This window comes from Pyrus communis, chromosome 15, assembly GCF_963583255.1.
Source record: "Pyrus communis chromosome 15, drPyrComm1.1, whole genome shotgun sequence".
Lineage (NCBI taxonomy): Eukaryota > Viridiplantae > Streptophyta > Magnoliopsida > Rosales > Rosaceae > Pyrus > Pyrus communis.
The window spans coordinates 24103458-24126182 of record NC_084817.1 but is presented as its reverse complement, the minus strand read 5'-3'; the positions used below and the strand labels follow the sequence as shown (position 1 = coordinate 24126182).

Below are 22725 nucleotides of genomic sequence, written 5' to 3'. Positions count from 1 at the left end.
ACAAAGGTAGCATGCTGTAACTGCAAAACACTTGAACAATCACACTGCATACGGTGATGGAACCATGAGATGAGAGTAATTAAGTACACAAGTTGCTATATTTTGTCGAATTGTTTCCTTATAGAATTCCATTACCCCATAATTAGTCTCGGCACGATGTACCCCAACTTTTCCATGATGCATGAATGAAATCCATACGTGGTCTGCAAACAAGTGAATCTTGACTGTCAGTCATACGCAGATCCAAATCTGGAAGAATTGTAAGATATATGCATTGCATAGTGCACACATACCCAGATCCAGAAGAAGAATGCAATCTCAAATGAATTCTGGAACAATATGAAGTGGATCAAATTCAGAACAATGCGAGGGTTGTTAAACCAAAAGTGTTTGTCTGAAGGCTTCACTGTTGCAGCTGCTTCATGATCATCCTGTGCTGTCGTCCCTTGCGTAACCTCCTGAGCCAAACAGATAATTATGTGTTCCAGCTTAGCGCCCACAAGAAGCAGAAGCTGTCATCCCATATCAAACATCAATCATTTTACATGCGATCATCTCCTCAAAGTCACTCAACAAGATTAATAGGAAATTATTGATTTCCAGTTCCACTTAAAATTAAGGGACCTTAAGGCAATACTCACAATCAGCGGCAAAAACGCTAACCAAAAATAGGTATGCCATCCTGCACATTCGAAGATATAGATTGTCAAGTACTTCACTCAGATATTTAATTCAGCTCAAATTGAGATTTTATTACAAGAGCTTACCTTCCACGTTCAGCAACAAAAATTGCACAACGAAGAGCCATAGGTACCAGCTACATACATACACACATATATAGGGTTGAATGAATATGTATTACTATATTAGTCGACAATCAAATTCCATCTAATCTTAATGCACAGCTCCGGCCACAAAAGGATCTTCATACATATACGCAGCTGAGCTGCTTAACAAGAACAACAACAAAACCTCAACAACCGGGCATTACCTTATCCCAACAATTTTTCTAAAATCAATTTCAAGTGTCCGCATCATGTATTTGTGAAAATCAAATCGAGGATTCTGAGGGAAGTGCTCCTGAAATGAAACCAAGTCAGTCCCATACATTTTTTGTAATGATATGCCCACGGGAGAAACTTTAACCTTGATATGTGAACCACATAGAAACAAGGAGATATTAACCTTGATAAACCCTTGTCGCAATGCAATGTAGTCCGACTTAGTGACAGAACCATAAAATTGTTTGAAGAATGATATCTAGGAAAGTACATTAAACTGAGTGTTATCAGATATCTTAATCCTTCATATTATATAGGAAATAATATAAAGCAACAAGGAATTTTCAGAACCGTGCATGTAGAGTCCATAATCTCCAACAACAAAACTATAGCAAACTCACCACCCAACCTAGGGGCTGGAAAAAATTCCCGAAAATCCCAAACCAAACCGAAAAAATCCCAAACCCAAACCGAAAAATCCCAAACCGAAACTATCCCAAATTTTGGTAATCCCATACCGAAATATTCGGTATGGAATTGGTTCCCAGATTTCTTTTCTTCGGTATTCCCGAAGTCCCGAAATCTTTTCTTGTTTTTGGTTCCTACTTTCCAAACAATGAAAAAATAAAACAAAAAGCAGAGCCTTTCGGTTCCACTAGCAAAGGAACAAAAATAAAATAATATGAACAAGGCATGTGATGGTGATGCCTTGTCGGTTTGGGATAAAAGCACAAAGCTTTTTGGGAAACTAAAAGCACAAAGCTTTTGTTTTGGTTTTGAATCTTGATTCTTGATAGTATCATTGTCTGCCATCTTCCCACTCCCACTGACAGCCATCCTCTACCTCTTCTCTCCCTCCACCGACTCCCTCAAATGAACAGAAGGAAGAAAGCCCAAGGCACTCTGTAGCTTCTCTTTTTTCTTTTTCTTTTTTCTTGTTTCAGATCTAGAAAGCTTCACGAATTCAGGATTTGGAAACAACCATACATTGATGTCATGGCATCAGAATTCTACGAAGCAGTGCCATCGCTGCAAAGCAGAGTAGCCCTCCGATGGCGATTTCGTTCGGCAAAACATGGAAAAGCTCACACATCGACGAGGATGGGTACCTAATTATGTTCGGTGCACGTCACAAAGCTCTCCGACTCCCGAAGGCAGCAAAGACAAACCCAGGAATGAGAGGGATGGAGATAGGGGTGGGTAGGTCGACAAATCTGGGACGAGGTGTGGCCGTGTGGGCTGGTAGGGGAGTGGGAGGTCCATGAATCTTTGATTTTAAATTGGGGTTTTAAATTTTGATGCAGGTTCGGTTCGGTTCGGTTTCGGAAAATCCCGAAATACCGAAAATATTTCGGGAATCCCGAACTTCGGGAATACTGAAATTTTGGTTTGGGATCGGTCCTTAGATTTTCATCCCGAAAATAAACGGTTTGGGACTGGATGTGCCGTTTTCGGTTCGGTATCCCATACCGAACCAGCTAGCTGCTCTTCGCCAATATCCTACTCCTCGTTTACTGAAGAATTCATGATGTTGGCATTGAGCATGCACATTTTCACGACTAGTTAGATCTGCATAGGATAACATATATTCAATCATACAAAGCGGATACAAGCACTTGGATTGGCTAAAATATACTTGCAAATCCAATTTCATATTTACCCATCCCAGATTTTGTAATATTCTGCCTAACATAATCCTCCCAGTGCTTCCATTGACGTACCTACATATGATAAACCGTATGTGTTACAACGTAGAGATACAAACCATAATCATTGCAGCACTATACAAACTGCAAGGTCCCAAACCATAAAGAGGTGGAATAGGACACCATGTTGTATCAAACATGTTGGGGAAAATTTAGAGTACACAACTCTAACACAAGTGTTGGAGAGACAATACAAGTAAACAAATTACTTGTATTACACAAACAAATATTACAACACTCTCAAAGACACTTTAGAAGCAATGACACTCACTCACTTTCTAGAGACAAACTCTAGAGCACTCACACTCTTACAAGACTACTTACAAGGCTTCCCACTCTCTTACTTAGCTCTTCTTAATTGATTGGTTGGTTGTTGATTTGTTGATTTTGTTGATACAAATGGTGTGGATGTCTTCTCCTTTTATAGGCATTGATGGAACCTATGAAAAGCATGGACACACCATGCTAGAGATATCTAGATAATTCCACTAACTTCCTAAGCTAGAATTATCTACACTAATCTTGCATGTTGGTGGAAACCTCACCATTCTTCTAGACTCTTCCACCAACTCAAGAAACAACATTCTAGTCATTTCTACAAAGTACTACTTTAACTTGGATAATCTAGCTAACCAACCTTAATGAATGTTCTAGAATTCTTTATTCTAGATTTGTGTAGGTTCTTTAATGAGATGGGGTTGATTTCTTTAACAAAACATATTTAGATAATCATCCAAATAGTAAAAAGATTCTGAAGAAGCATTACCCTTGCCCCTCCAAGAACCATAGTAGTGACACAAAAGATCACATGAACAACTGCCAATACAAAGATGAAGATGTGTAGATGATGTAGTGCTTCCAATGATAACAATGGAGCCTTCCCCTAAGGAAATAGAAAAAAGCAAGCATTGTCCTGTAACTTGTTCCGTCAAAAAAGGGGAATGCGCACGCACACACCCACACCAAACTCATATCACAAGCATTGTAAGTGGTGGTAAAATATATAAGGTACTAACAATACAGTACCTTTTGCAGACAATGGTCTGAATTTGTATCTGCAGACAAAAGCCGCCGCCGGTTGTTTATAGATTGATCAAGAGAGTAATGTGCGTTATTGTTTCCCTCAGAAGTTTCCCTTTTGCACGGAAGCATGTGATTTGCTAGATTAGAGGGGATGCATATGTGGATTATGGAATGCTGAGATACAGTTAGTAGAAGGGAAATGAACCCTAAAAGCATCAACTCTGTTTCAACGATAGGAAACACAATGATTAGCGTTAGTAAAGTATATAGGCATTCTTAATTTATGATCCATCCATCTAATTGGTCAAGATACAAGAAGCAAATGATATGTTGGGAGAGAGAGAGACCTTCTTTTAGTTTTTGTAGGGCTTCAAACAGCGCATCTTGTTCCTCATGCTTTAAGTACTGAATTTCCAGACAAAAAAAAACATTAAACCAAACAGCAAACTAGTTGAAATTTTTTTGATGTCCCCAAATTCATAAGCATGGCAGATTAAGCCATAAAATCTCCATCGAACAGCAAGAAAAACATGAGAACGAAGAACAACAAATATCAGAGTAGAGAGAGAATTATATCTTAAGGAAGAAGTTGTTGTATTTACTGAATCAGTCAATCCTATCCTTTACAGTGATATATATATCTAAAAGCTGAAAACAAACTTACAGCTGTCAAAACGTATTAACTAAGACAGCTAATCACCTTAACCACAGCTATACACAATATGACTAAAATACCCATACACATATTCCTTGGCTAATACTCCCCCTCAATCTCAACTGGGGTAACCCAGTCTGAGATTGGTACAATGATGAACAAATAAAGGACTGTGTAAACCTTTGGTCAAAACATCTGCAACCTAAGCTTCTGTAGGAATATATTGAACCCCTAGATCTCCCTTTTGAACTCTTTCACGAACAAAATGAAAATCAGTATCCAAGTGTTTAATCCGAGTATGAAAGACTGGATTAGAACACAAGGCTAACGTGGAAAGATTATCACAATGTAACAACGGTGCAAATGGAAGAAAAATATGAAGATCTTTAAGAACTAATCTAATCCAAGCTACATCTGCAGCAGCATTAGCGAGTGCTTTATACTCTGCCTCAGTAGAGCTGCGAGACACACTTCCTTGTTTCTTGGACTGCCATGATACAGGATTTGAACCGATAAATACAATATATCCTATGGTAGACCTTCTGGTGTTTATATCAGCAGCCCAGTCTGCATCACTATAAGCAAGTAATTCCATTTGTCCCTGAGCAGAATATGTCAATCCACACTGCATCGTACCTTTAAGATATCGAAGAATTCTTTTAATTAAACAAAATTGTTCTTCAGTTGGAGTTGTCATAAACTGGCATGCATAATTGACTGCATAGGCAATATCAGGCCTAGTGAAAGTCAGATACTGTAATGCACCAACCAAACTTCTATAAATTGTTGGATCAGCCATTGGTTGTCCTTCATCCTTCAATAACTGAGTGTGAGGCTTGCTCGGAGTTGAACAGGGTCTGCAATGCATCATTCCAGCCTTATTTAAAAGATCAGTAACATATTTCGACTGACTAATGAAGATGTCACCATTGTCTCTGTAGGTTATTTGCAAACCCAAAAAATAGGTTAACTTCCCCATATCTTTTATATCAAATACACTGGCTAAATCATCAATTACTTGTTGTATCAACTTGCAAGAAGACCCTGTGATGATAATATCATCAATATACAATAGCAAGATCACTACATCAGAACCACTGATCTTCACACACAAACTAGGATCAGAATGAGAAGATTGAAACTCCAAAGTAGGGAGATAACTTGTAAACTTGGCATTCCAGGATCTGGGAGCTTGTTTAAGTCCATATAGAGACTTAAGTAACTTGCAGACATGAGTAGGATATAGAGAATCTTGGAAACCTTGAGGTTGTTTCATAAACACCTCTTCTTGTAATTCTCCATGAAGAAATGCGTTATTCACATCTAACTGCCTTAAATCCCATTGGTTCATTGCTGCAAGGGACAAGACTAGCCTTACTGTTGTATGTCTGACCACTGGACTAAATGTTTCTTCATAGTCCAAACCATGTTCTTGGCTAAAACCTTGAGCTACAAGCCTTGCCTTGTACCTGGACACCTTTCCATCTTGATCCTTCTTGATCTTATACACCCACTTGCTGCCTATGACATTTCTGTTTGGTGGAACTGGTACTAATTCCCAAGTACCTTGTTTTTGCAAAGCTTCAAATTCTTCCTTCATTGCATTTCTCCAATTCTCCGAAGTAACAGCTTGCTTGTAATGAGTTGGTTCTGAAGACTCATGAATATCTAGTATAGCAGTCAAACCACTAAAGACAATATCATCACCAGATGAAGAAGAAGAAGAAACTGGACAAGAAGAATAAGCTGGACTCATAGAGACAGAAGCACAATAACCAGAATAATTCTTCCTTTGTATAGCTCCACTTTTTAATCTTGTAATCATATTATGCTCAGAAGGCACATTAATGACATCATTATGAACCCCATGATCATTGACATCATGAAGAGAAATAGAAGATGGACCAGCCACATCATCAAGAGAAACAGAAGATGTAACAACTATATGATCATATGTAGAACAAACATTAGGAGATAGATCTTCAGAGTTGGAAGTTACCTGAATTTGGGAAGGGTTATGGACATGCAACCTTGGAGAAGAAGAAGTTTGATGGAGAGTAGTAGTAGCTTGTAATGGTAACAATTATGAACCTGATAGTGTACCAGAAGATTGAGAACAAACAGAATGCAGATCCATGGATTGAGCTTTGACCACATTATTCATCCCATGTTGCTCAGATCCATTTGACAACACACCAGAAACTACTCGAGGTAACTCTCTTTGGGTTGATGAAGTAGGCACAAAAGAAGTAGCATTTATGGACTGTGATGTCTTAAAAGGAAAAACACTTTCATCATGAATAACATGCCTTGACAACAATAACCGCTTTGTAGGTATATTAAAACACAATACTCCTTTGTAACCTACTGAATATCCCAAAAATACACATTCATCACTTCGTGCTTGTAGCTTATTGACATTATAAGGTCTCAAATAAGGAAAAACTGCAGAACCAAAGACCTTTAATGACCCTAAAAATGGTGATTAACCAAACAACTTCATATAGGGTGATATCATTGCTAAATTCTGACTTGGCATTCTATTGATCAAGAATACTGCATGACTACACGCATGAAACCAGAACTGTTAAGGCAAATAAGCAGCACTAAGTAATGTCACAGTAGTTTCAACAATATGCCTATTTTTCCTCTCTGCAAGACCATTCTGCTGAGGGGTATATGGACAAGAAACAAGATGTAAAATACCATTGGTATCCAAGAAATTCTTAAACATTTTACTCATGTACTCTCCTCCTCCATCAGATTGTAAAGTCTTAATATTTGTTTTGAAATGATTCAGAACAAAGGCATGAAATTTCACAAAGACAGTATACACATCAGACTTATTAACAAGTGGGAATATCCAAGTAAACCTTGTGCATTCATCAACAAAAATTACATAATATCGGTAACCTTCCACAGAAACAGTAGGTGAAGGTCCCCATACATCAGTATGCACCTTTTCAAAAGGAATACTTGACTTATTACACTTAGAAGGAAATGGTTGCCTAGACATCTTACCCCTAATACAAGCTGAACACAACTGTGGACTCTTATCTACAGAAACAGAAATCTAAGAGTCTTTAAGCATTTTGAGTTGAACCTCATTGGTGGGATGCCCAAGTCGATGATGCCAGAGAGATGTCTTCACAAGTTGCCCCAACAAAGCTTGAGGTGTATTATTCATTAGCTGCGAATATTTGTAGAAATGCTGCTGAGGAATGTAATACAAGCCACTACTACTACTCCTTCCTCTCATTAGGATTTTCCTGGTTGCCTTGTCCTGCACCCAAAAACCAAATTCATCAAGTATAACATAACAATGATTATCCTTGCATAGTCTATAAACTGATAATAAGCTAGCTGCTAACTGTGGAACATGTAAAACCATTTGAAGAGTTAAAGGTTTAGAAGAGGTTAAAAGAGAACCCAAACCAGTGTTAGCAACAAGAAGTCCCTCTCCATTGCCTACTGTAATCCTGTCATTGCCCTCAAAAGGTGTCACAAGTGTCAAATTGTCAAGATCAGCAGTCATATGGTGGGTAGCTCCTGTATCTAACACCCAATTAGGCTGTGATGAAGAACCAAAATGCTGCTGAGCTTGAGCAGTAAGAGCAGTCAAAGAAGGAGATGGCTAAGCACCTTGATATGCATAATTGCCTATGTGGTAGCAGTTGAGAGCAGTATGCCCTTTCTTTCCACAAATTTGACATTCCATAACTGGAGGAGCTGAACTGGAACTTGTATCATACCGTGAGTAACAATTAGGAGCAGTATGGCCTCGTTTATTACAAATCTAATATTCAGGAATCAATGTTGGTCTGGAACCAATATTGCCATTCCAATTCTGCCACGTTGAACCACCTTTACATCCAAAATTAGAGCTCCTATTATGACTTGGGCTTCCAACAAAGAAATTGGAATTCCCTGAAAACCTGCCATTATTATTCCCATTATACCTTGGCCTGTTGTTAAACCTTCCATTGTTACCTCCATAATTCTGATAGCTCCTGTTATGCTGAGAATTTGCATTATTGTGTTGATGAAACTGAGGTAGAGAAGCCTGAGACACAATTCCCTATGTTGGCCTTTGAGTATTATTCTGAGAATTAGCATTAGCACCACTGAAAAAACCATAACCACAAGAAAATTGTTGAGACGATCTTTGACTCTGTGATGAACTAGCATTGGAAGATTCACCTTGGCAATACATAGCTGACATAGGAAAATTCATAGTAGACTGTGAATCTTCAGCAGTCCTCTCTGCTGCTAACAATTGAGCTCGAAACTCTTTAAGAGAAATAGGAGTTTCCCGAGCCACAATCACAGTACGGATCATGTTAAATTCTGCTGGCAATCCAGCCAAAGCAGCAACAATAAGATCATTTTCAGATACAACATCTCCTGCTGCAAGAAGTTGATCCTTAAGAACCTTGATTCGCAACATGTATTTCTCAACACTATCAGAACCTTTCTTAATTGTCAGTAACTCAGTCTTGAGATGATTAACTCTTGCTCTCGAAACAGTAGCATACCTATCTTGCAAATTCATCCAAGCTTCATGTGCAGTTTTACAGCCTACAACATATTCAACTGCCTCATCTCCCAAAGTAGCAAGCAATAGACTCACAAGAGCTCTATCTCTTTTAATCCACTCTTTATAAGCTGCTGTAACTTCAGTAGTTATACCACTATCTTCAGTAAAGACAAACTTTGGTGGACAGACAGAGGTACCATCAAAATGATCAAACAGATCACTTCCTTCAAGAACAGATCTAAACTGAAATGACCACTTCACAAAATTATCCTCCTGAAGTCTAATTGTTAACATTCCAAGGAGACTTTCAACCTTTATCATATTCATCGCCATAACTCCAAAAAATTTCAAGAACACCGTAAGTTCATAAGCAACACAAATCAGGAAACTGTCACGATTTTCACTTACAATCAGCCGTCAACAATCAAGAAACAATCAAGAGCTTCGTGCTCAAATCACTCACTAGTAATCAAGGAGCTTCGTGCTCAGAACAATCAGCCGTCAACAATCAAGAAACAATCAAGAGCTTCGTGCTCCAATCAATCACCAGTAATCAAGGAGCTTCGTGCTCAGAAAACAATCAAGACTTTGCAAATTGATAAAATCAAACAATTATAGGCTTCGTGCCCTAGAAAACAATTATAGGCTTCGTGCCCTAGAAATTATCACATTAAGCCACAGATCCATAAGTTATCATAACAGCGAGGCAAGAATTCCACAATTATACTAAGAAACAGCTCAATTTCGAAGATCAAAGCAGAAAAACCTGATGTCGCAACAAAGATCAAAGATCCCAATCCAAGCATATCAAGATGCCGTGCACAAACAGCTCAGAGACACCGCAGAAAAACCTTAAGCCTGATGAGCAAACCAGGATCCTCTTCACCCGTTTACTGAACCTTGGCTCTGGATACCATCATAAGCATGGCAGATTAAGCCATAAAATCTCCACCAAACAACAAGAAAAACATGAGAACGAAGAACAACAAATATCAGAGTATAGAGAGAGAATTATATCTTGAGGAAGAAGTTGTTGTATTTACTGAATCAGTCAATCCTATCCTTTACAGTGATATATATATATATATATATATATATATATATATATATATCTAAAAGCTGAAAACAAACTTACAGCTGTCAAAACTTATTAACTAAGACAGCTAATCACCTTAACCACAGCTATACACAATATGACTAAAATACCCATACACATATATCCTTGGTTAATACAAATAACCCCTTGAAGAATTGTCCTATAGATAAGTTCAACTTTCCAAAAACAGAGTTAAGAGTACGATGGGACTCAGTCCGTCAATAATTTGAAAGTAGGAAAAATCCTCGGTTTTCAAGATTTTGGACATGTCTCGTAGCTTATCAATGCTACGTGCATCTTTTGTGACTGAGACATCTAAATTTCTGATAAGCTCCAGAATTTATTTCCTACAATTTTCTTACAAAATTGTGATTACAAGATTCGTTTCCCTGCCTTGGAACTATTTGAATCTCAACAGTATCAATTTCTGACAAATATTTATTGATTAAATAAGTTCCCGCCCTCCGTATATGCATTGCATTTATCACCTGTCAATACATTCCTCCTTATTCACATATTTCCATATTCACCAGCTGCTAAGAATTCTATAGATTGAATAAGGAGCAGTATGGTGATGACTGTAGTCGATTAAGAACTAGCCTACTGTTATTACTTATTATTGTGGAACTGATGACAAAGGGTTATTTTTCTCCAAGTACCGATGAGGGACCAATGAAAGACAAACTCCATCCACCGCTACTGCGAGGGATCACTTAAGTTAAATCTAATTTATCAGTGTTCTATTACTTCTTTTGACCCATTACCTATGGTCCTTACCCAGGGGCCTGATTCAAGCTGTCAACACTTGTAAAATTCTAGCAATGTTGAGCTTTTTACGTAGGTGGTGTTAGCACTACATCTTCTGAATCATCATCATCGTCATGAACCTTGTGATCAAACTGATCCCTCTACTAAAGGATCTAGGCTAATTCAGTTATCAGATTTGTTAATGATTGTATTTGCTAATATTGTTTCGGGAACTGTTGGTGATGCTAGATTTGTTGTGAACAGTTTAGGTGAGGTGAAGGTGACATGCCGGGGGAATGGGGAGTGGAAAGCATTTCCCAGCATGGGAGGGAGAAAAAGCAAAAAGATTTCAAGTGTTATAATGACTGCAAATATGATAAGAGAGGGGGGAACAATGTCTGGATACCTTTCCGAGTTTATGAAGAGCGCGCTCGGCACAAGGAGAGAGCAGAACAATGACAAAGCAAACAAGTGCAACCACCCATGTCGGTGTATACTCTAAAGAGCTGTTGACTTCTTCTTCTGCCATAGCTTGGTCACACCAAAATGAACAATCCACCAACAAAGATTGCCGTGGTGAGCATATTAGATTGGGACGGAAATGAAAGTTGTTTTAATTGATTGCGAACTTTAAATATTTAAGTATAGGGAAACCTTGATTCTGGGGACAAAGAATACCCTTTTCCAAAGCAAAGGAAAAAGAAGAGTATAAGGGGAGAAGAAGCAAATAAATTAGGGGTACACATATTCGAGGTGGCCGTGCATTTCAAGTTATGTGCAGAATTTTACCGAGTAAATGAGGAAAGGAAGGTTCCCACTACAAGATCTACATCAACGAAAGTAGAAAGAGTTCCTTATCCAACTCACCAAAACTCTGCGCTGCGGCTACCAGAAAAATATATGAAAATATAAAGCAGATCGATGTAAAGTAAGAAGCTGAGTCGGGTCGAATCGTAGTATACAACTCAATGCTCATAACAGCATTAGCATGACAGGAGCATGACACATTCCTGTCAAAACACAAATTCAGGGGCGGTAGAGGAGCGAGAAAAAAAATATATGACTGACATGCAAAATTCAAATTTAAAATCTGTCAACCAAATTCAAATTGTTCACTTTCCATGTTTCAAAGAATACAGGATTTGTTCCATACATATACACTGTATATCACAAAATTCAATCAAAGACATTTTTATCAATTCTTCGCGACGCTATTTAGCCCCAGCCCAGCCCAGCCCAACAATCTCTCAATGTCTTGTCCATTACTTCCTTGCGCCCATCCTCTCGATCTTCATGTTACTGAGTTACTGTTTATGTCGACGAGATATAAGCTTCAAAGTCTATTACTGCAGCGAAATCATCTACCCATAAGTCGCACACATATTAAAACAACAGTGACCGCTTTAGCATCTCATGGTTTCCAGGGTGCCGGAGGTGGTGGTGGAGTGGGGAACATTGGAGGAATCGCAGAGAAAATCGTATTTTTGTCAATTCCAACAGATTTTTCTCCAGACAAAGCAACGAGTGCTGCTACCAAACCTGCATTTCCTGCGAGAGTCGGCTCTGTGTAGTTGTAATTAGAACGAACATCACGGAAACCATCATGTTTGTCAGGGCCAGCAACCATGGCCCCATTAATCGTGTTTGGATTTGCCTTTGAAGTGTCCCTCCATTTCCATCCCCCTTTACAACTGTATTTGATTTTGTTTTTTGGAATAGATGCGCCTCTGTGGTGGACATGTTTTGGGTAATGATTCCCAAAGCCCACGATATAACTCATTTTTTTAGGATTCTTGCCAAGAATGTAATCAATCTGCCAAAGCAGAGGGGGAAGAAAGAAGAAGTATTGGCCATCAAGTCTCAACATGAGTCTCTTCACATGTATGGGGAGTTCGCGCCCCATAAGCAACATTACTAAAAAAAAAAAATTAAAGGAAAGAAAGAAAATGAATACTATATACCTGAGTTTTGGCAAATTCTCGCAACACGTCAGTAGAGTAGAAGTTGGGTCCACAATACCACCCAGGTGTATCAGCAGCATCAAGATAATCACTATACAGCGTAGCTAAGAAGGCTGCATTGACTACATATTGAAGAGGTTGTGGCCTTCCATGATTCAACTGGATCAAGCCTCCTGCAGCAGGTCAGTAAGATGTTATATCCCATACTTGTGGACCCCATTGAGGTCAATTAAGTCCACAACAAAAACAATTATGCATTAGGAAACCTCGTACCTTTGGTTCTGTTAAAGGTTGTAAAAACAGGCAAGTATGAGCACATGATTATGCTAGTCTGGTTCTGAAATGTCCTCAAAATTTCTTCATACGGATACCCAGGGCTCAAGAATAACCTCAAACGGCTCAGAAGCACCTAGTACAAAGAATTTAAAGATTGTGTTGGCAATGAAAAATATGAAGGGACTAAAATTGTGAAGGTCGTAACCCGAATTTGATCTGATATAAGATAAAGACCTGATTAATGAACATAGAACTATCTGAAGATAAGACATGTACAAATGGCTTTTAGAAAATTTTATGCATCATATCAAAACATGAATTCTTCCGTTAGCTTACCTGAGCTCCAGCAAGCTTGTTGTCCCAGCTCAATACTCCATAATCAGGTCCTCCCCAGAAAGCACCGGCATGTTTAGCAAGACCTGGAGTTGTTGCAAGCTGAAGATAAGAGGAATTTCCAGTAGCATAATACATCCAAGCTCCACCCCATACGAACTCATCCCAATAACTGGTGGAATTGTAGAAGGTTGCCGCATCTGTACTACCACCAGCACTATATCTGCCTCTCTGCTCCCTTGAAAACCTGAAGAGTGTTGTTGCACCATGGACAAGTTTCTGAGAGTATGCCTTATTATCTTTGAAAACTATGGACGAAGCAGCTAGAGCCGCGGCCATTTCCGCAGCTAGATCAGAGCAACTGTGACACTCAGACACAGGACGCGGGTAATCAATATCCTCAGGACGCATCCAGCAATAATGATCATTAGGAGTAGTACTTCCTCCGGCAGTAGATCCTACCCCAACCTGTCAGATTAGCGAAGTAGCAGATTAGGAAATTAGCGCACTGAAAAGTAAACATAAAAAAAAAAAATAAATAAATAAATAAAAGGGCTAAGTATACCTGGGCAACAAGTTTGTCAATGGAATCGGCAGAATGGTTGAAGGTCTTCAAAAAATAATCGGATCCCCATTTAATGATTTCTTTAACATGGGAGAGTTCCCCGGCAGCTTCATACTTAGCACTGTATTCGATGACGCTCCAGCTGAGCATGGTCATGGCGAAGGAGGCGGGGAAGTTGAACTTGATAGCATCTCCGGCGTCATAAAAGCCACCGGCAAGATCTTTGAAAGTGGTGGAGGGATCATTGCCATCCTTTAAGCACGAATTACCCCTCCACGACACATTGTTATGCTTTGGGAGTTTTCCGGCTGCCATATAAAATAGGAAATTAACATGAATGAAATTATTATTGAATGAATGACAAACAAATTAGTGATGACAGGATCTGAGGAAGCCAAATTAACCAAAAACAAACAACAAATATGATCCAGATTTGACAGTTACACTTTATGATTTTGAGGAGTATTGAGTGAGTATTGAGACATAATTTCTGTAAAAATAAAAAATAAAAATAAAAAAGCACCAACCAAAAATAGAAGGAAGGGAAAAAGAAACATACATCGCTGGGCGTTGAAGAACATTAGGGACTTGCGAAGCGCCAAAGTGTAGTTGTCGGGGGGAGGGCGGGCGTGGCGGTGACGCGGCACAGTCTTGACGATGAGAGTGATGAAGCCCGCCAAGAGGGCCGAGACCAGCAGCGTCCCGACCGTCCACACAAAGATCTTACGGCTAACGATGATGCATCCCAGATCCACATACTTCTTCTTCTTCTGCTCGCCGGAGGGCCCCAGAAGCCAGCTCTGCTGAGTCTCGTCCAGCGGCCGCGACGACAGCGCCGCCCTGTCCAGATCCTGCAGGTTCCGGCTGCGGTCGTCGTCGGTGGCAGAGTCAGCCGTGTTTATCTCCAGCGGCCCCCCCCAGGGGTCCCTGCCGTACATGCTCATAGTTCTGATAGAATGCCCGCCGACCGACAGATGTTACTGAGTTTCCCACGGACACCGACACCAAAAGCAAAGCACCACCGGATCAGATCTGATGAGTAATGAATGAACTGAATTCACAAAAACAAACAAGCCAGTTGCTTTTGCTCGCTGTTGCTGGTAATAAATAGGAAATGTGGACTAAATTTGGACTTTTTCTGGTGTATTATCTATTAATTTATTCAATAATTGGGAAGGGTTGGGAAGGGTTGGGAAGGGTTGGGTCTCTCTGTTGGGTAGGTTGAACTTGGATGGGTGACGGTGGGAGAGGTTTTATTTTTCGACCCAATAGCAGATCACAGTTGTATTGAAAATACCTCATATATTCTTCATATCATGTGGCTTTCAGACTTAGGCCCTGTTTGGCACATCGGATAAAGGATCGGATAGGATTAGTTATACGGACCCGGGTGTTTGGCGTTCACTCGTACTAAATAAGCACCGGATTAATTTAACCGGTCGGATAGGATAATACGGTATACACCCGCTTAATAAAACCAACCAAAACGTCCGGATTATTTAGTCGGGGAAGAAGAATATGGGAGAGAAAGGGAGGGAGTTTGGGGGGTGTGGCGGAGAGAGCTGGGGAACAATTATTTGGGATTCTTCTATCGTCGGGGAAGAAGAAGGGAGAGAGAGGGAGGGTGTTTGGGGGGTGCGGAGAGACCTGGGAACAAAAAAATGATTTCATTTAAAAAAAAAAAATTTTTTAAAGTTTGATGCCTCCTATCTAGTATAATATCAAACACAGTATAAATAATACGATCGCTAGTCCGATACTGCACCAAACACCCGACTAATTTAGTCAGTACTATCCGGTGGCTATTTATCCTATCCGACAGAAATAGTCAGTACAGTCCGAGCTGCCAAACGAGGCCTTACAGTTGTTGTGGTGGGATGGGATGGGATTCTTTTTCTTCCTTCCCCTAATTATTTTTCTTTTTAATTTTGTTTATCAAGTTTAAGCAATATAATCAATTTAACATTTATTTGGTTGATGACACTGACCACTCCACTACTACGACAACGACACCCCGTCTAATTTTTCCTAGCCCTCGCCACGCGCCTAATAAGTAATGCCATACCAAACTGCTTTGCTTTGTTTACACTTCACCACTGCTGCTATTCCAATTTCCATCAATCCACCCACAAGTTACAAACCCAAGCCAACCCACTTTAGATCGAAATTCAATTTTTCCACGCGTCCACATTGGTTAAGAACGTCCCTCTTCCCCTAAACAACCATTTGGTAGTTCTTTACAGCTCACTCCTTTCCAATTCAAGCTCTCATTTTAGTACAATTTAAAATAGTAATATTGCTTGTAGTAAAATATAAAATAAAATCTATTAGACATTTTAATAAAAAACTTTTAATGTTGTTCATTTAAACGAAAAATCATATTTTTACATTAAAAAATCAACCATGTACCATTCACTTTATCCTTTATTTTGCTCTTATCGTTAAAACTCAAAGTTTTCAAATCATTTTCATTAGTTTTACTTAAATCAAAAGGGATTGAATAAACACAACAAAGATGTATTTAAAGTCAATCATATAACTTTGTGGACTAGATGTTAAACGGATCTTTTTTCAGTAACTAACAAAGTTGAGATTAAGGGCTGGTTTGGTATTGTTGTGCTTTGAAAAAAAGTTGCTTCTGCTGTGCTGTGAGAATAAGCAGCTGTGAAATAAAGCAGTAGAGTGTTTGGTAAACTTTTTTGTAAAAGTGCTTTTGAAAAGAAAAAAAGCAGTATTATAGTGTTTGGTAAACTTTTATATAAAACAGATGTGAAAAAAAGTCGGTTTTTCAAAGCTAGGTTTTGCAGCTTCTTGTTTTTGGCTTTTTTCACCCAAAACTAAGAAAAAAAGCTAAAGCTGAATGTTTACCAAACACAAAAACAGCTCCTAGCTTTTTTTGATACCAACTTTTTTCAGAATCATCTCAGTACCAAACCAGACCTAAGTAAGATATCAGGAAGAGATTATGAGTTTTGCAGCTCATCAGTTAAAGTATGCAAGTAAAAGCTTTTGTACGACACATTATATTTTTGTATGGTAGTTGATAGATATTTATTTTCTATCTGAGATTTCTTATTGTTGTATTTATGTTAAGAATTCTTTTGCTGATTGATATTTTTCTATTTATACATTCTCTTTTTTGGTGAACACCATTTGTACATTCTTTACATGCAATTTAATCTGTATATTCATGTTTTCATAAATTGATGAAATTTAGATTTTGGTTGAGCAACTTTCTAACAAAATGGAATAGTCCAAATCAACGTTTTGCAAGCTTTTAGAATAAGGGCCCAGGCGTGTAGTGTGTGGAGAAGGTAAAGCAGGTAAATTTAAAAAACTCATGTTTGTACAAGCTGTTATATTTTGAACAACTCTATAGGTGTCTATAGAGTTGTCAACAACTACTATATATTTTTTGTGCATACTTTTTATATTTTATGTAAATAGTTTTTTTAACATATCTACGATTGTGCTCACAACTTCACAGGTCACAACTCATTTAATCTCTTATTCTAACACTTTTATACAACTTATAATTCATTTGATATTCCCGCGGCAACGCGCAGTTACTAAAGCTCTAGTCTATATCTATATACATATTTGTGTACAATCATATAAATAAACAAGTTGTGGAGTAGGAGGCTACAGATCAAAACTATGGCTGTTGAAATGGAAGATAGGATGGTCCAACTGTCTCCTCAAGTTGTGCGACCTGATCTCTTTCGCAACACTTGATTGAAGAGTTGGAGGACCACACACAATGACACCCACATCAACATGGCCCCAATTCTTCGATACGCTTTCAAATATTTCTGCACTAACAAGAAAGCATGTATTAACTTAACTGTAAGCAATGGAAATTATTACGTACCCAAAGGACCTAATTTTCTTCTATAATAATTGGTCAAAGGATCAGTCTCTCTGGTTCTTCATTATTATGTGGCAATGAAATCAAATGGAGCTTTGCAGAACAAGAGTCCACCACCATCACAAGCTAATAAGATATTTTTCTCTAGATTGTTACCGGGCAAACAAAAGAGGACAACAGAAAGTAGAAGCCGATACAAAATGGTATGCTGCCACCTCAAAAATATGAAGCTACCAAGAAGAAATTATAGTTGTTTCATTTCAAACTTCTTCAAAATATCAATGAACAAGTTTCACTTGTATATGTGGCATGCCATTATCTTCAGTTATCAACTAGCTTTTTAACTATCTACATTCTCATTAACTTCATGTATTGTGTATTAGAACAGAAATAGACATGTAGGGAGGCATACCTTTGAAGTTTGGTCTTGCACCATAACGAATGCCAGTTAGCTTCGCAAGAACTTTCTGGTGCGAATCATTGTGAGCTACAGTTTCTCCATGCCCTGCCTTATCTGCATTTAGCTTAGCATCCTCAAATTGTTCTTTTTCTGAAATTCTTCTTTCCCAAAGATGCCATAAACCAACCACAAGACCCCCAAAGATAAAGACACTAAACACCATACAGGCAATGAAAAGAAGCCCTTTGTACCACCATGAAGATATGCGAAACGGGTTTATGTAGAAGGTATCCAATAAACCCATTAAGATAACAAAGCCAACCGTAGATGAGATTATATACAGTCCAGACCATACATTATGTCCAGTACCAACCAAAACAGACATGCCGCACCTATTCGATGTAGGACAAAGAGAAAAATCCAGAGTGTTCTGAACTTGACCTTCTTCCTGAAAATAAAAAGCACTCAAGCTCCTAAAACTGGAAATGATAACAGTAGAAAAAACAAAAAATTATGCAGAAGTTAGGAAAATGTGTCAAAATGCAACCGAACATACCAATGGAGGTTCAGATTCTCGAGTGACATAAATACGAATCTCAATATTTAGTTTATTAGAGAAAGATGGACAAATTGACTCCATGTCAATTGTTGAAAGAAGTGGAAGCTCATCTGATCTTTTGACAGCCCAAACAATTAAAATATTTCTTGGTATACAAGGTCTCCCTTCCCTAACGCAATGGAGAATGTCACTCAAGACGGCCAGGAAAGGTGAAATCCCAATGCCACCAGCTACTAAGATAAGATTTCCATACCTGAGATAAATTATATAAACTCATATAGTTAGATACAGAAAGAAAAATTCATTATTGAGCTAGATGTCTGGTAAATTCTCCTCTATTGATCCCAAAATAAGGAACATTAAACAATAGCCTGTATCAGATACAATTCCTTGCCAAAATGTTATGATAGTTGATATTTATTTTTCTTTTTTCTTTTTTTTTTTTTTGGGAGATTTGGAGGGGGATTGTGGAGAGTGGACAAAATAGCTTATCTTTCTTTCTAGAGGAATAAGGAATAGAGTACGTACATCAAGTGGTACGGTATCTCATGCCCATAAGGCCCCTCAACAGAAGCTGTTATCTTAGCACGAGGAGTCCAAGGTAGCTCTTTTTGGTGTTCTGCCTCTGAGTTTTTCAAGATATTTCCTCTCAGTTTTTCTGTCCATTTCCCTAGAACCTTTATGAGGACGGCAATATGATATTTACCATCCAAAGGACTGGATGAAACACTGAAAGGATGCCACTGCAACCATGATAATTCCCGAACTTGAAGAAAAATAAAACTGAGGGCATTGTACCGCAGACCTAAATGAGTCATGAGCTAGCAGTCACTCATTTGGTAACAGAAAATGATAAATGAAATAAAAAAATGTGTGAAGAACTTTTTTTTACATTTTGGTTTTGCGAGGACCAATTCTACAGTTCCACATGGAAGGCATTTCGCTGAAATGATATCCACAACCCTTCGAGATTGGCAGAATCTCAGAAAACGATCAAGAATAAAAATGAATATTCCTCCAGCAGCCATCGTGAAAATGAAATCACCAACGTGCAAAGCCAAGAAGACAACGAAGATGACATATAGTTGATGAGTGTAGAAGAACAACTCAAAATTCAGCTTTCTTACTGGAGGAAGTGATGTGACCCACATCAACAGACCTGCGATAAGGCTGATCAATCCTGGAAGATTGGCAATACCAATATCCTTCCAATCCAACATCTGCATCAAACAATTAAATATAAGTAATAAGTAGTTCGGCATCGTTATCTGAGTCTACACCTCCCCGTAGCAAGGCTCTTCCAAGTTATACTACTAGAGATGAGAGATACATGTACACTAATATATTTAATACACTTATAAGCAGTAAGTATTTCAGAACATTGAGGTATCCTGACGGATTGGATTGCATGGTCCATTGAGAAAAAAAAATGTCATAATGGTAAAAGGGAGGAAGTAGCTGTATTCTCTAAATTATCCCCTAATTTTAGCTAACAGCTAAGAGCTATGAACAACAACTAGGATTACTTAGAAGCAAATATGTATATCCAGCTTGAGTACTCACTTCATGGAGGAGACGGCCCTCAACCGTCCATGCCACTACATAACACAGTCCATGGATGGTAAAGAGCATCATGGTGAGATGTCCCAGCCATACATGATATCTTGTAGCATGCTCAAAAGGTATATTTATAAGTCGAAGAAGAACTGATCCCCTTGCAACCGGTAGGAACAAAAGTGCCAGGCAAAACATCCCAATTGAGCCTAAACGAAGTCCCAATATTTCCAGGAACAAACAACTGACAAGTTCAAGTACAAGGTAACTCAGGTAATGAAACCAATCTTAAACTGAAGATAGGGTTGCCACCTTAGAAGATTAGATTCTCAACCATTTAAATTAATTAACTTTACTGAGAGGCGTTTCGGCTTAAAAAGCCTGAATACCTAGATGAATGAATGTGCATCAATTTGGAACTTTAACTAAAACAGTAAAAACCCAGACAAATCTTATGATGGCTTAAATATTGTTTTTTTTATTGATTAAACAAAGCTTTCAATGAAGCAATAAAGACCGTCCATGGATAGTAACAACAACAAAGTGTAAAAGTCATTAAATTGGATAACTTTCTAGGGATAAACAATATACCTTTGCACTTTAAAAGTTAACTGATCAGACATGGAGCTGAGAATACTCGTGATATAACTGTAGACAGCCCAGATAACATACACAACAAAGAGTAATATCCCGATAAACTCGGCAGCAGAAACAACCCCAAATGGTCCATCCACAAGAACTGGGAACGTCCATAAGCGGAAACTCGGACATTTTGAAGTCTTGTTCCTACACTCATAAATTAATTACATACAAAGATCTCATGATCAAAACATGAATGAAAAGACGCATATTCAATCTGTAGGATAGGTAAAGAATATGAATATTTTCCAACTTAAAAATAGACATACTCGTGGAGCTGCTCTTCGCCAGAGATAATAAGAAATGCTATAGAAAGCAGTGCAATAGTGAGAATTGGGCTACTGAAAACCAGGAATAGGCTTCCTGCATATATAACAAGAGACCTCTAAGTCAGAGAGAGAGAGAGAAAGAAGAATCATGTAAAAAAGAAGTTGAAACGCTGCCCACCTGTGATCCCAAAAACAGTTCCTTGAGTGGCTTGGATCGATTTGTGAAATAATTTCTGCATGAAATCTGATGGGAACAGAAACATTAGAGCAACCCATGAAATGAAAAGCACCCACATGGCAATCTTGAGGATCCATTTTGCAAAGGTTACAGAAAGAGATGTCTTCCTGAGATTGACATAATAATTAACATGTCCTCCAAATCCTTGGCTCAGAAGAAGGGGTTGCTTGTTATCCATGGCCCAAATTAATTTATTTCTTTCTCAAACTTGCTTAATGCTCCCGACTAAAGCTTTCCAGCAACCTCAGTCTGTCCACTGAGCGAACCCAGAAGGCCATAGGCCTGCCAATATATATATATGGGATTCACAACATTGAACACATTGCACAGAGAGAGAGAGAGAGAGAGGGGGTAGAGAGGTGGGAAGCATCCAAAGTTGTGGACCGCGTTGTCATATGAACCAGGTATTTTTTAAAGGATATTTTCAACAAATGAGAAAATGATGCAACTATAGAAATTTGTGGACTACTAATGCTTCTACTCCGTCTGATATTATTTACTGGTAATGCTAAGTAGTAAAGTTTATGAATAAAATTTGTAAACTAAAATATATGTCACTAATAGAAAATTAACAAGTTTATTAACGTTTAAGTAATAATTTAATTGTCAACTTCCATATTATTTATTTTATAACATTTTATTTATAAATTTAATCTCTTTAACAATATCTTTATTTACTCGGTAGGAAGGAAGCGAATGCTTCCCACAAATATGAAACTGAGAAAAAAAATAGAGAAATGATGAAAATAGTGGCATGTAAGTTGCAACTAGTCGCGTACTTGTATGTCCTCCCGTAGGCTTGTAGCACTGACAACTGATGCTACGAGTGTTAATATTTAAGGTAAAGTACAAAAAATTACTTCAACTATTGGTGTCACGACACTTTCATACCTCATCTTTTAAAATTGATAATGTCATACCTCATCTTACGAAATTGTGCCAATGTTATACCTTCCATTAGTTTGGTGTGAATTTCTCAGTTAAATGCTGACGTGGCTTGATTCAAGACCCACTTTCTATTAAAAAAATTAATAAAATACTATTAAAAACTAAAAAAAAATCATTTAATATTTTTAAATATTAAAATAATAAAGAAAAGTACAAAACAAAACAAAACAAAACAACCCTTTCCCTCCCTCCATCCCTCCCATGCTGCAAGCCTGCAACCCAGAAAACAAAAGAAGAAAAAGAAAAAAAAAAAAAAAAAAACTTCATCCCTTCCCAACGCCCCCCCCCCCCACGCGTCCTTCTTTCTTCTCCCCCATCCCCCAACCTGAGCCCCTACCTGCAACCCAGAA

At 38.3% G+C, this 22725-nt stretch overlaps 2 protein-coding genes and 1 pseudogene across 2 annotated transcripts; all 3 read right to left on the bottom strand.

Annotated features, from left to right (window-relative positions):
* Positions 1-131: 131 nt before the first annotated feature.
* LOC137717228 (MLO-like protein 13) lies at positions 132-11294 on the bottom strand (annotated as a pseudogene).
* A 547-nt stretch (positions 11295-11841) lies between these two features.
* On the bottom strand, positions 11842-15079 carry LOC137717463 (endoglucanase 25-like). Its single transcript, XM_068456847.1, has 6 exons — positions 14460-15079; positions 13901-14208; positions 13339-13803; positions 13000-13135; positions 12727-12899; positions 11842-12578 (listed from the first exon to the last, which is right to left on the bottom strand). Exons 1-6 carry the CDS (start codon positions 14842-14844, stop codon positions 12177-12179), a joined length of 1869 nt encoding a protein of 622 aa, XP_068312948.1. The 5' UTR covers positions 14845-15079; the 3' UTR covers positions 11842-12176.
* Positions 15080-17307: 2228 nt separating this feature from the next.
* On the bottom strand, positions 17308-21785 carry LOC137717509 (ferric reduction oxidase 6-like). The gene is made up of 9 exons (XM_068456893.1): positions 21368-21785; positions 21190-21283; positions 20873-21067; positions 20291-20525; positions 19620-19947; positions 19256-19532; positions 18725-18980; positions 18181-18616; positions 17308-17712 (listed from the first exon to the last, which is right to left on the bottom strand). The coding sequence occupies exons 1-9, from the start codon at positions 21603-21605 to the stop codon at positions 17543-17545; spliced, it is 2229 nt and encodes a 742-aa protein (XP_068312994.1). The 5' UTR covers positions 21606-21785; the 3' UTR covers positions 17308-17542.
* Positions 21786-22725: the final 940 nt, after the last annotated feature.